This window comes from Cetorhinus maximus, chromosome 22 (assembly GCF_964194155.1).
Source record: "Cetorhinus maximus chromosome 22, sCetMax3.hap1.1, whole genome shotgun sequence".
NCBI classification, from domain to species: domain Eukaryota; kingdom Metazoa; phylum Chordata; class Chondrichthyes; order Lamniformes; family Cetorhinidae; genus Cetorhinus; species Cetorhinus maximus.
The window spans coordinates 5,459,839-5,472,737 of NC_135900.1; the positions used below are offsets into that span (position 1 = coordinate 5,459,839).

The following is a 12,899-nucleotide window of genomic DNA, read 5'->3' on the forward strand; positions in this document are numbered from 1 at the left end:
AGAATCCTCAGACTATGTCCCCAACAGCCAATGGCATAAACAATATCACTATCTATGCTCTCAAAACCTTTTATGATTTTTAAATAATTCTGTTAGGTTCATGTTTTCTATTCTGGTGGAAAAAGACTCCAGTCTTTTTGAAGCTTTATGTCTAATCTCTGATTCTTGGGTAACTTTGAACATTGTATTAAAGTTACATGATGTATGAAGAAAAGTTGGGCAGCAGCATCTCCTGCTGGTGTGCTGGCCGCACTGCATTGTGTGGTTTAATGACCTTGTTGTGCATGTTTTCCAGGTACTTCCCGCTCCTTGCGAAACAGCTTCCCGATCAGCCAGCGTCCGACGTTCTGACCAATGTCTTTGCCTTGCTGTCAGCCAAGGGCATCGCAGAACCCGTGGCAACAGTTGTCATGGATATTGTTGACTGTCTTCTGAGCACGCCTGACTTCACGCCGACAGAGCAGGAGAGCGCCCTGACCGTGAACGACGCAGTCTTTCTAGAGCCGTCCGCCGTTGCAGAAGGTACTGCAGCTCCCAGCATTATATTGCTATGGTTTGAGGCAGTTGTTTATGTTACTGGACTAATAATCCCGAGAACGAGAGTTCGAATCCCACCAGGGCAGCATTAACTCCGGAGTTCAACTTAAAAATTAAAGCCTAGGAACAAAAGGCAGGTTTCGGTAAAAGAGACCATGAAGTTGTCGGATTGTCGTAAAGACCCACCTGGTTCGTTAACACCCTTTTAGGGGAGGAAACTTGCCATCCAGTTCCAAACCAATGTAGTTGACTCTTGACTGCTGTCTGAATTAGGCCACTCGGAGTTATATCAAATCCGCTATCAGTGGTTCGAGAAGCAGGGCACCCCCCCCTCGCCACTTTCTCAGGATGGCTAGAGATGGGCAATAAATGCCAGTGGTTCAAGAATATTGGAATTTTGGAATCAGTTAACCCTCTAGCCCCTTATTCTCATGTTCCGAAATCATTCCGAAGTGATAAACCTTATTGGCAACCGTGGTTCTGTTTTATTCAGTATAAGTAAGACTTGACACATGCTAGTGCCCGAGCAGCAGTATCAAAGCACAAACAGCATCACCGCTTTACACCCTGGGCAGAAGCATCGTTTCCACGTAATTATTTCCTGGTCATGCCCTTAGGTGCCGTTGCGCCAGCCAGTATGACGCAGACATGTGTAGTCCCTCTGCCAGCCTGCCCCCTCAACGAGGGTTCGACTGCAGGGTGGGTCCGAACCTTCTCTGGCCAAGGGGAGAAAAAAAAACATTCTTTCCTTCCCAGGGAATCCTTTATACCCCCTTTACACAGCATTACCAGTGGAGACCAATTTAACCCAATCATTACCTCGCTATTATTTGACCGGTCCAGTTACAAAAGATGTCATTTACCGATCTGCCCACCCGAGCCAGGTCAAACCCTCGGGATTTTCCATGCTCAGCCACCCATCAGCTGGCAAGCGTTTCACTGCTAGTGCCTGGCCAAAGCAAGAGAAACATGGTAGCCTTTGGCGGTTATTTTGTGTTGTTGAAAAAAGCGACATGTTGTTGAAGCTTTTCGTCTTGCACTCATCAGGACAGACGCGAGAATACCAAATTTCAAAGGGAGCAACAATTTACACTATGCCCTTTGAAATTTGGCATTCTTGCATCTATCCTGGTGAGTGCAAGACGAAAAGTTTTGACCATATGCCTCTTTTTTTTTCAGCGGTACTCAGGTTCTGTACCATCAAGCGACTGCTGTTTTGCCTTAGCTGTGCCTGCATCTGGGTCTCTGAGATCGTGCTAAGGTGTTTTACCTTTTCTGACACCAGGCTGCCAGCTTTCAAACTCTGGGGTTTCTGTTGAAGTTTACTTTTGACGATTTTGGCCCCTTTTAAACCTTTTCAGGCCAATAAAACGCTTGGCCAATGAAGGCCCAAACCATAGTTTCCCACCGTGTCACCAGCTTTTACCCAGAGCGTATTACAAGAAGGATTAAAAATACGAGCTCTGTATAAGCATCATCGTATCATCAGTAACGAAACCTCTAATTTACAATTCGTCAGTGACAGCACTAAGTTTTTGTTAATTAACCAGCAAACCTGAAGTAGGTACAGGAATCGTACAGGAAGGTCCACCGATACTTTCTCGAGGTAATAAGGATGAGCAATAAATGTCAGCCTCGCCACATCCAAAAAAAAACAAACAAATTAAATTAAATTTAAATAATTTATGCTCCAGACCTTTTAACCACCAGCTTGTAGCCACTGTAAATTATGCAGAAGCGAATTGACAGACTCACGGTAAAAGCAAAATACTGCGGATGCTGGAAATCTGAAATAAAATCGGAAAATGCCGGAAAAAACTCAGCGGGTCTGAGAGCATCTGTGGAGAGAGAAACAGAGTTAACGTTTCGAGTCCGTGTGACCCTTCAGAGGCTCCGAAGAAGAGTCTTACAGACCCGAAACGTTAATCCTGCTTCTCTCCCCACAGATGCTGTCAGACCTGCTGAGTTTTTTCAGCATTTTCTGTTTTTCTTTTATTATTTATTGTAATCTCAGGGCTTGGATGAGCAGGGTCCAGCACCTTAATGCAGGGGCAGACTTCCCACAAAGGCAGAATTCTGGATCAGGTTATCAGCTCCATGAGCCTGAGTTGCAGTCAGGAGTTTGAACAGTGGGTGCTCGTTCAGTTAAGAGTAATTGGCAAAAGAACCAGAGGGGGAAGATGAAAATTTCTTTTCAAGTTATGATGGTATGGAGTGCACTGCATGAAAAGGCTGTAGAAGCAGGTTTAACAGTAACTTTCAACAGGAATTAGATAAATAATGGAAGGGGAAAAATTTGCAGGACTACAGGGAAAGAGCAGGGGAATGGGACTAATTGGATAGCTCTGTCACATAGCCGACACAGCCATAGGAAATAGGAACAGGAGTAGACCATTCGGCCCCTCAAGCCTGCTCTGCCATTCAGTAAGATCATGGCTGATGGGCTGAATAGCCTCCTGTGTTGTAAAATTTTAAATTTGTTCTTGGGATGTGTGTTTGAAGCTGGTATATTTGCAACATAGTGGGTCATCTGCATTTCACTTATAACCAAGTGACTTGGTTCAGCGTTTTCACTTGTTGACAACCTGCATTCTACCAGGTTTATTGAGTACAATTTTACCACTTACTGTGCTGGGATTTGAACTCTCAATCTCTAGATTTGCCAATCTAGTTCCTAACCACCACACTGCTGCTCCTTCTGGACAAAGCTCTCCTCCTCTATACGTAGTACTGCTCTATTCGTAGTACTGCTCTATTCGTAATACTGCTCTATTTGTAGTACTGCTCTATTCGTAGTACTCCTCTATATGTAGTACTCCTCTATATGTAGTACTGCTCTATTCGTAGTACTCCTCTATACGTAGTACTCCTATACGTCGTAGTACTCTATACATAGTACTGCTCTATACGTAGTACTGCTCTATACGTAGTACTCCTCTATACGTAGTATTCCTCTATACAAAGTACTCCTCTATACGTAGTACTGCTCTATACGTAGTACTCCTCTATACGTAGTACTCCTATACGTCGTAGTACTCTATACGTCGTAGTACTCTATACGCAGTGCTCCTCTGTACGTAGTGCTCCTCTGTGCGTAGTACTCCTCTGTACGTAGTGCTCCTCTGTACGTAGTACTCCTCTATTCGTAGTACTCCTCAGTACTTAGTGCTCCTCTGTACGTAGTGCTCCTCTGTGCGTAGTACTCCTCTGTACGTAGTGCTCCTCTGTACGTAGTACTCCTCTATTCGTAGTACTCCTCAGTACTTAGTGCTCCTCTGTACGTAGTACTCCTCAGTACTTAGTGCTCCTCTGTACGTAGTGCTCCTCTATACGTAGTACTCCTCAGTACTTAGTGCTCCTCTGTACGTAGTGCTCCTCAGTACTTAGTGCTCCTCTGTACTAAGTACTCCTCTATACGTAGTGCTCCTCTATTCGTAGTACTCCTGAAGCATGAAGCTTTACAATAAGTAATGAAAATATCACAGTGCATTACACACACAAACTGCCCGAAAGGGATCATTTATTCAAAATAGGAGGTTTCAGTGAAGTGTCAGTTGTATCATTATGAATAGGGGAGAAAGTCTGAATGTCTGAAATGAGTGAAGTCGCTTTCTGTGAATTGGTTGCACTGAGAGTTATATCTCCACTGGTGGAGTGTACGTCATCACCAACCAAGGTTAATGTTCTGGCAAAGTGTCACGTAAAAACTGAAACGTTAACCCACCTGCCTCGCTCCGAAGATGCTGAGTGTCTCCTGCATTCTCTATATGATCTCTCATCAGTTGAGTTCATGTTTCATGCAATACTGATTTTTCTTCCCCTCTTCCTTTTGTACACTGGGGCAGGGCGTTGACAGCAACCAGATAGCCTCATCCTGACCTTTGCCAATGTGTTCACTTGTCCACCTAATGAATTGCCTAGAAGTAATTAATCGTTCATTCAAAATTTGATAGAGGCGTGTCAATCTATGGGCTTTTCTTTGGTTCTGCAGACCGCTGGCCTAATGACATGACCTACTGGGAGGCACTAGAATCTCACAAGCAATTGCTTGTAACTTGAAGCCAATTAAATACTGCTGTTGTGTGGGGAGATGTGGAATCCAATCTGTGCACAGCAAGATCCCACAAACAGCAATGAGATAGCGGACCTTTGGACTCCATTCCCTCCTCCCACTTGTCTCCACCTTTAACCATCAGATGCTGTTTTTTTTTTAGATGAAAACTGCTTTATAAATGAGGGCTTTTGCAGACTCCATTCATTTTAAGCCCTGTTTGCTGAAGTGTTCTCTGGTTTATTTGTATAGATTCTCTGAGCATGGGGACATGTCTTATTCTGCCTCATATTTCCGCTATTCTCCGACACCTCAACAAGGCCGTGGGAAATACAGAACGGATGAAGAAGAAAAAATTCCGGACGCAAGTCAGCAAAGATCTGAGTATCCTTTCAAGGTACAACTTCCCCTCAAATTTACCCTTTCTCTATTGTAAATAATTTCATTTCCTTCACTGTTCTTTTTAAAATTCATTCTTGGGAGCACTACTGGCAGGACCAGCGTCCTAACAGCCCTTGAGAAGGTGGAGGTGAGCTGCCTTCTTGAGCATGTGGTGTCCTTTTTGTTGTTTTTATTCATTCATGGGATTTATCGCCCATTCCTAGTTGCCCTTGAGAATGGAGTGGTTTGCTAGGCCATTTCAGAGGGCATTTTAAGAGTCAACCTGCTGTGGGCCTGGAGTCCCATGTAGGCCAGATCAGGTAAGGACAGCAGATTTCCTTCCCTAAAGGGCATTAGTGAACCAGATGGGTTTTTATAACAACCGGCGATGGCTTCATAATCATCGTTGGACTTTTAATTCGTCTTTTTTTTTACTGAATTCAAGTTTCACCATTTGCCGTCCTGGGACTCAAACCCGGGTCCTCAGAGCATTGCCCTGGGTGTCGGGATTGCCAGTCCAGTAACAATACCACCAGACCACCGCTTTCACCGAAGGTGTTGGAGGTCACAGGTTTGGAAGGCGCTGTCAAAGGAGCCTTGGTGTGTTGCTGCGATGTATCTTACGGAAGGTACACACTGCTGCCACTGTGCGCCGGTGGTGGATTGCGTGCTGAATGAGCGAGTTGCTGCTCGAAGATCACCGGGAGTATGGGAGAGTTCACAGAGGGAATGGGGCATTTGAATGAACAAACGTGCATTTCTATGCTGGGTTTATCTTTTAAAAAAAAACATTCTTATTCCCTTCAATCTTTCTCTTCTCCTCCTCTCCTTCCCTAAGGTCAATTTCTGTCCTTGTTTAGTTCCGCAAGAATATTCCGGCCTCTTGCCCAAGTGTTATTTATTGAAAGGATTGTTGGATTTGTTGACCCTATGAGGGACCCTGGGTCATTGGAGCTGAGCACCCAGCCCTCTCCTCTGCCCATGCCCGTACACTGGCATTTCCGGCAGACCCCTTGGAGAGCACAGTGAGGGACCGGGAAAGTGGATGGCTTCCCCTCGCTGATCACAGGGCACGGGGCTACTTGGCCTCTCTCTGCTGCTCTGATTGGCATCCGTTAACTTAACGCAGGTCAACGATCAAACCGAGGAGCTCCCTTGCCTGTTAGTCTCCCTCACTCGAGGCGAGCTGACTGACTCTGCAGTTCCTCTAAGTCCACACTGCTGCTTTTGACCATTGCTGATTTTTTTTCCAATGCCTTTTAGGCATTTTTGAGGAGTGCCAGGGCTGATTTCACGAATTGGACCTCCCCTCTGCCCGACACAGCTCCACAGTGGAGCACAAACCTGAATATCAAGCACAGAGCTGCACAAACCATGGCAACTAATCCAAATACCCGGCAAAGACTCCCTTAAAGGGATTCCTCGATGTTCTTAAAATTACTTTCCTAAAATATTTTTGTACAGAGCAAGCCTGGTATATTTTATGGAATTGCATTGGAAATGTTGTGTTGAATTCGGAAGCTTTTAAACACCCTTTTACATATGCAAGAAATTAATTTGTGTTAAACCTGAGTAATTCGGCGACATTACAGATTAATATCACAAAGTTGATTTTTCTGCACAGTCTTTATCTGTTGATTTCTTTCCAGAATAAGTCGGTTTGTACAGGATAAGGAGCAGAGCTCAGTTCTGATCAACCTCTTGATGCCCTATCTCTCCAAGCCAAACACATCACAGGTAAAGGACTCTTTACAAAGCATTTCCTACCAGGTTGCGTGTGGGGCATGTTGAAACATTTAATGTGCAGGATTAAAGAGGAATAGGGACACAGCATTGGTGCTGTCAAAACCCAGCCAGCTGCCCTCTCCAGGAAGGAGTGGGGGAGGGGGATCGGGGGAGTAAAGACAGACGGACAGTGAGAGATGGTGAATTGTCTTTCTGTTCAAGAGCTTCAGTGACTGTGTAAGAACAACTTTGAGGGTTAGAAGGAGGCTGTGAGGTACGGGAAGCTCAAGAGGAATTGTTCATCCTTTTTTTTTTTGCTGTGTTTGGTAACCAGAGGGCTCAGCTCCAAGATAGTTGGCAGATGAACCAGAGAGGAGATGAATACTTAAAAACAAAATTACACAGTGAGTTGTTGTGATCTGGAAGGCGCTGCCTGAAAGGGCGGTGGAAGCAGATTCAGTAGTAACTTTCAAAAGGGAATTGGGTAAATACTTGAAGGAAAGATTTGCAGGAGCTGTGGGGGAAGAGCGGAGGGAGTGGGACTAATTGGATGCCTCCTTCAAAAGAGCTGGCACTGACATGATGGGCTGAGTGGCCTCCTCCTGTGGTGTATGATTCAATGAATTGGTGGAGAGCTTTAAGTAATTTGGAATAGATGGATTTCTGGAACCCACTGATAAGTTATTAATAATTGGTCCAGTTTTCAGATGACTGAACAATATTAGCCATTAAACTTCTTTACTGCTTCATTGGTTCTGACTCCTTATTCTAGACCACTACTTTTTTTTATTATTCATGTATGGGGAGTGGGCATCACTGGCTGGGCCAGCATTTATTGCCCATCCCTAAATGCCCTTGAGAAGGTGGTGATGAGCTGCTTTCTTGAACCACTGCAGTCCATGTGGTGTAGGTACACCCACAGTGCTGCTAGGGAGGGAGTTCCAGGATTTTTGACCGAGCAACAGTGAAGGAACGGCGATATATTTCCTAAATACAGTTCGAACTGAAAATCTAAATGATGCGCGGTGATGTCGGGACACCCACCCGAAGTCGCCGTGTGTCATTTTACACGTTGGCGAGCAGGCTCTACCCCCGCTCGCCAACCAGAAAGTTCTTCCCTATGCGTCGATGGTGGAGGGAGTAAGTATTTGTGGGCGGGGTACCAAGCAAGTGGGCTGCTTTGTCCTGGATGCTGTCAAGCTTCTTGCATGTTGTTGAAGCTGCACTCATCCAGGCAGATAGAGAGTCTTCCATCACATTCGTGACTTGTGCCTTGTAGATGGCGGACAGGCTTTGGGGAGTCAGGAGGTGAGTTACTCACCGCAGCATTCCTAGCCTCTGACCTGCTGTGCTGCCACAGTATTTATATGGCTATTCCAGTTCAGTTTTTGGTCACTGGTAACCCCTAGGATGTTGATATTCAACGATGGTAATGCTACTGAACATCAAGAGGCGATGGTTAGATCCTCTCTTGTTGGAGATGGTCATTGCCTGACGCTTGTGTGGCGAGAATGTTACTTGCTACTTGTCAGCCCAAGCCTGGATATTGTCCAGATCTTGCTGCATTTGGACATGGACTGGTTTAGTATTTGAGGAGTGGTGACTGGTGCTGAACATTGTACAATCATTAGCAAACTTCCCCATTTCTAACCTTATGATGGAAGGAAGGTCATTGATGAAGCAGCTGAAGATGGTTGGGCCTAGGACACTACCCTGAGGAACTCCTGCTGCGATGTCCTAAAACTGAGATGATTGACCTCCATCAACCACAACTATCCCCCTGATTCCCATTGACTCCAGTTTTGCTAGGGCTCCTTGATGCCACACTCAAGTCAAATGCTGCCTTGATGTCGAGTGCAGCACTCTCACCTCGGGAGTTCAGATCTTTTGTCCATGTTTGAACCAAGGCTGTAGTGAGGTCAGTAGCTGAGTGACCCTGACGGAACCCAAACTGCGCGTTATTGAGCAGGTTATTGCTAAGCAAGTGCTGCTTGATAGCACTGTTGATGACCCCTTCCATCACTTTACTGATGATGGAGAGTAGACTGATGGAGCGGTAATTGGTTGGGTTGGATTTGTCCTGCTTTTTGTGTACAGGACAAACCTGGGCAATTTTCCACATAGCCAGGCAGATGCCAGTGTTGTAGCTGTACTGGAACAGCTTGGCTAGAGGCGTGGCAAGTTAGGGAGCACAAGCCTTCAGTACTATTGCTGGAATTTTGTCAGGGCCCAAAGCCTTTGCAGTATCCAGTGCCATTAGCCGTTTCTTGATATCACGTAGAGTGAATCAATTGGGTGTAGACTGGCATCTGTGATGGATCATCCGCCCGGCACTCCTGGCTGAAGATTGTTGCGAATACTTCAGCTTTATCTTTTGCACTGATGTGTTGGGCTCTGACAGTGAATGTTTGCATCAAATGTTGTCTGAAAACTGTTCCTGTGAGTGCCTTGAGGTGATTTATCAGGGTAATGGGGCACTATAAAAATGCAAGTTGCTGTAGTGTTATAATCATTTTTTGTAAAAAATAAAATACATTTTTGAGTCTTATCATTGTACATTTGTTAAAAGAAAGGACAGGATGCCCAAACTTTCTGATATGCATTCACTGGGGCAAACACAAGAATGCCAAATTTCAAATAATCGCAACAATTTATACTACAGGTGAAAAGGGTGCTGATTGTTTGGCAAGCAGACTCTGGCTGAGGTGTTGCCATGGAGAAAGCAGCTAGAACTATAGGTTCCCCAAGCTCCTGGGTAATTCAAAAAAGGAGCAAGGCTTGAACATATTCCTTTTGTTTGCAGAGGACAGGTCCCTGTGTATGAACGTATGGTCACTTCTCACAAGTATAAATGAGTCACATTAGGCGCTCGACTGTCTTAAATTGGTTGTTAGTGTAGCTATTAGCGCACTCGGGATTGTTTGGCAGGTGCTGCCCAAATGCGGAATCACATCTAACAACAGACATTTTGCTTTGAGTTTTGAAGACATGGGCTAGTTGAATATGGCCTGTACTCTGCAAAGGGAAACACAGTCAAAAGGAATTTGTTGAAGCCTTGCACCTTTTTTGAATTACCTGGGAGCTTATAGTTCCCTGTTACTTTCCTGATGGCAGCATTTTGGCCAATCGGAGTCGACCTGCCAACCAATCCTTTCCTCCTGTAGTATAAATTGTTGTGATCGTTTGAAATTTGGCATTCTTGTATTTGTCCTGATGAGTGCAAAGTGAAAAGCTTCAGCAACATGCCTCTCTTTTTAGCAATATTCAAGTTCTGTACTACAAGGTGACTGTTTCATCATTGTCTGTAATTCCCAAAGGACACTGAGATTGACATCCTGCAAACCATTCAGAACCTCCTGCAGCACTGCTCAAACCCTTCTACCTTCATTAAGCCTTTGGCCGCCCTCTTCTCTGTCATCCAGAACAAGCTTTCCCGCCAGACTCTGTGTTCAGTCTTTCAGGTATGATTTTGCAGCAACTAATTAAGTCACAGTATTTGGATGATTGCATTACATTTTCTAAGTTGTATATTTTTGCTTATCTAATTGTCTATATTTTTAATTATTTAGATGTCAACCGTGACTCAATGGGGGAGCACACTCGCCCCTCAGTCAGTAGGTTGTGGGTTACGGTCCCACTTGAGCAGAAAGCCTAGATCAATACTCCTAGTGAAGTGCTGACGGAGTGCTGCACTGTCAGAGAATGCTGTCTTTTTCAGATGAGGTGTTAAAATAAGACCCTGCCTGCCCCCTCGGGTGCATGTAGAAGATCCCATGGTCACTATTTTGAAGGGGAGATCTCCCTGTCCCTCAATCCATATCAGTTTAAAAAAAAACATTTTCTGGTTATCTGGCCGTTATCACATTGTTGTTTTTGGGAGTTTGCTATGTTTCCTACATTACAACAGTAACTGCACTCCAAACATGACATCAATAGAAGGTGCTGTAGAAATGTGAGTCTTGCTTTATGCATTTATTTTTCTTTGTCCGTCTCCCCCTGACCTCTCTCTCTCTCTCTCTCTCTCTATCAATTTATCTGATCTATCTTTTGTAATTACTTGCACGCCGCACCCCATTGTAAGCCCAGTCACAATAAACACCGCTAGTTCCACTTAAAGTAATACAGTTAATATTAAGAGAAAATCCATAGTCAGAGTCTCGAGCCGGTGTCGGGTCTGATTGCCCAGGTGTTTTCAGATTGTGAGCATTGTTTTTTCGTGTTGTTATAAAGGTTAGCCCTCTTGTGAAACTGTTGTTATGTCATTCAGATTAATGTGGAGATTGAAACGGATTGTCATTGATACTGTTATGTCTAGTGATAGAGAGTGAATGCATTAAACACAACATGAAGGGTCACAGAAGCTGTGGTATTATTTCACGGAACAGAAAAGTGAAGAGTCGGAAGTAGCAACCCTGATATTGTTGAGCTTTTGCCAATGTTTTTTTGTGAGATTGGACCAAGATGGCCCAATTACCAGCTTTCCTTTGCAGTCGAATTCCTCAGCACTCGCTTTTCCGTTGAGCTTCAGGAGTTGCGGTATTGACCTGCAGTCCGCGCTCCTGATCTGACTCAGCGGCGCGATTAACAAGTGCTGCGCTCCCCGTGCTGCTTTGTCCCGGACTCTGTTCAAGCCCCAGCTCAGCAACCGTGTGGAGCAAAAGTAATTCATGTCGGTGTTGATGATGCTTGTTGCACAAATGCAGCCTGAAGTGTGTTGAAAATTGGCAACCACATACATTAAAGGATGTTCAGGTACGTTTATTCCAAATGAAGCACAGGCGAGGAAGGGGTGAGTTAGACTGCTGGCTGAAAAATCATCAGCTAGTTTGAAAACAAATTGGGGAAACTTGCTAATTTATGTCTTCTTAAACTACCTTACTCTTCAGTTCCTTCGCCTCCGGTGGGTCAGCTCCCTCCTGTTGGGATAATTCCTTATCCTTTCGACAAGAGATTCGTGAAAAGCTAAAGACAGTAACATGTCTGACAATTAACTTAATTTTTTGTTTCAAAACATTCATTTGAAGACTACATTCAGAGCAATGCACAAAGCCCCACATCTAGAAACTTGTGTGTTTAAAAATGCCCAGGAATTGTGAGTAAAGTATTCGCCCAGTATCATTGGCATTGTCGGAGAAGTCCACCCCTCGCACCATTCTTTTCATTTGTTCACGGGATGTGGGCATCGCTGCCAAGGCCAGCACTTATTGCCCATTCCTAGTTGCCCTTGAGAAGGTGGTGATGAGCCACTTTCTTGAACCGCCGCATCCATGCGGTGTAGGTACATCCACAGTGCTGTTAGAGAGGGAGTTCCAGGATTTTGAACCATTGACAGTGGAAGAATGGCAATGTAGTTCCAGGTCAGGATGGCGTGTGACTTAGAGGGGAACTTGCAGCTGAGGACATTTCCATGCAGCTGCTGCCCTTGTCCTTCTATGGGGTAAAGGTTGCAGGCTTGGAAGGTGCATGTCTGTGGATTCTTGGCAAGTTGCAGCAGCGTATTCCATCAGACTCCTGTCTTATTGAGTGTGAGCATCCCCAATTTTAATCGCTGTAGATGGTGGACAAGCCCTGGGGAGTCTGAAGGTGACACACACTCTGCAGAATTCCCAGCCTCTGACCTGCTGTTGTAGCCAGAGTATTTAAATGACTGGCCTTGATAGATGTTAATCTGTCAAGCTTCTTGTAAGTCGAAAGAAAAGTCAATATAGTTTACATAAATTTGACAGCCTGCCTACCCACAGAGTTGGAGCCAGAATATCAGGAAGCACTTCATTATACAGAGTACAACGGAAATCTGGAACTCTTCCCCCACCCCCACCCCCGCATCACCACCACCAGCGCCCCCCATAAGCTGTTGAGGATGGAGATCAAAATAGGAATTTTTAAAACTAAGATTAATATATTTTTGTTTGGTAAGTATATTAAGGGTTAGGGAACCAAGAGGGAGTTGAGATGCAGATCAGACGTGATGTGAGTAAATGGCGGAACAGTCTCGAAGGGCCAAATGGCCTATTCCTGTTCCACTGCATTTCAAGTTACACTGAACCTCAGTTGGCAACAAGAATCCGCCTTATTAAATTTAAAATTGTTAAACCTTTTGTAATTTGTTTTATTTGTTTGCCTTTCCTTTTTGTTTTGAAACAAAAGACCTTGGTAGATCTGGATGGCAGTCTGGCTTATATTGCGGAAATCGTCACTAAGGTAA

At 44.7% G+C, this 12,899-nt stretch overlaps 1 protein-coding gene across 3 annotated transcripts in view; it reads left to right on the plus strand.

The window, feature by feature from the left end:
* utp20 (UTP20 small subunit processome component) overlaps positions 1-12,899 on the plus strand; it is a 126,460-nt gene that overhangs the window by 71,395 nt on the left and 42,166 nt on the right. For all 3 annotated transcript variants that reach the window (XM_078567673.1, XM_078567674.1, XM_078567675.1), the window contains 5 exons: positions 296-522; positions 4,841-4,985; positions 6,619-6,706; positions 10,012-10,155; positions 12,842-12,895. In XM_078567673.1, coding sequence (XP_078423799.1) covers positions 296-522; positions 4,841-4,985; positions 6,619-6,706; positions 10,012-10,155; positions 12,842-12,895 — 658 coding nt within the window. The remainder of the gene's footprint in view (positions 1-295; positions 523-4,840; positions 4,986-6,618; positions 6,707-10,011; positions 10,156-12,841; positions 12,896-12,899) is intronic.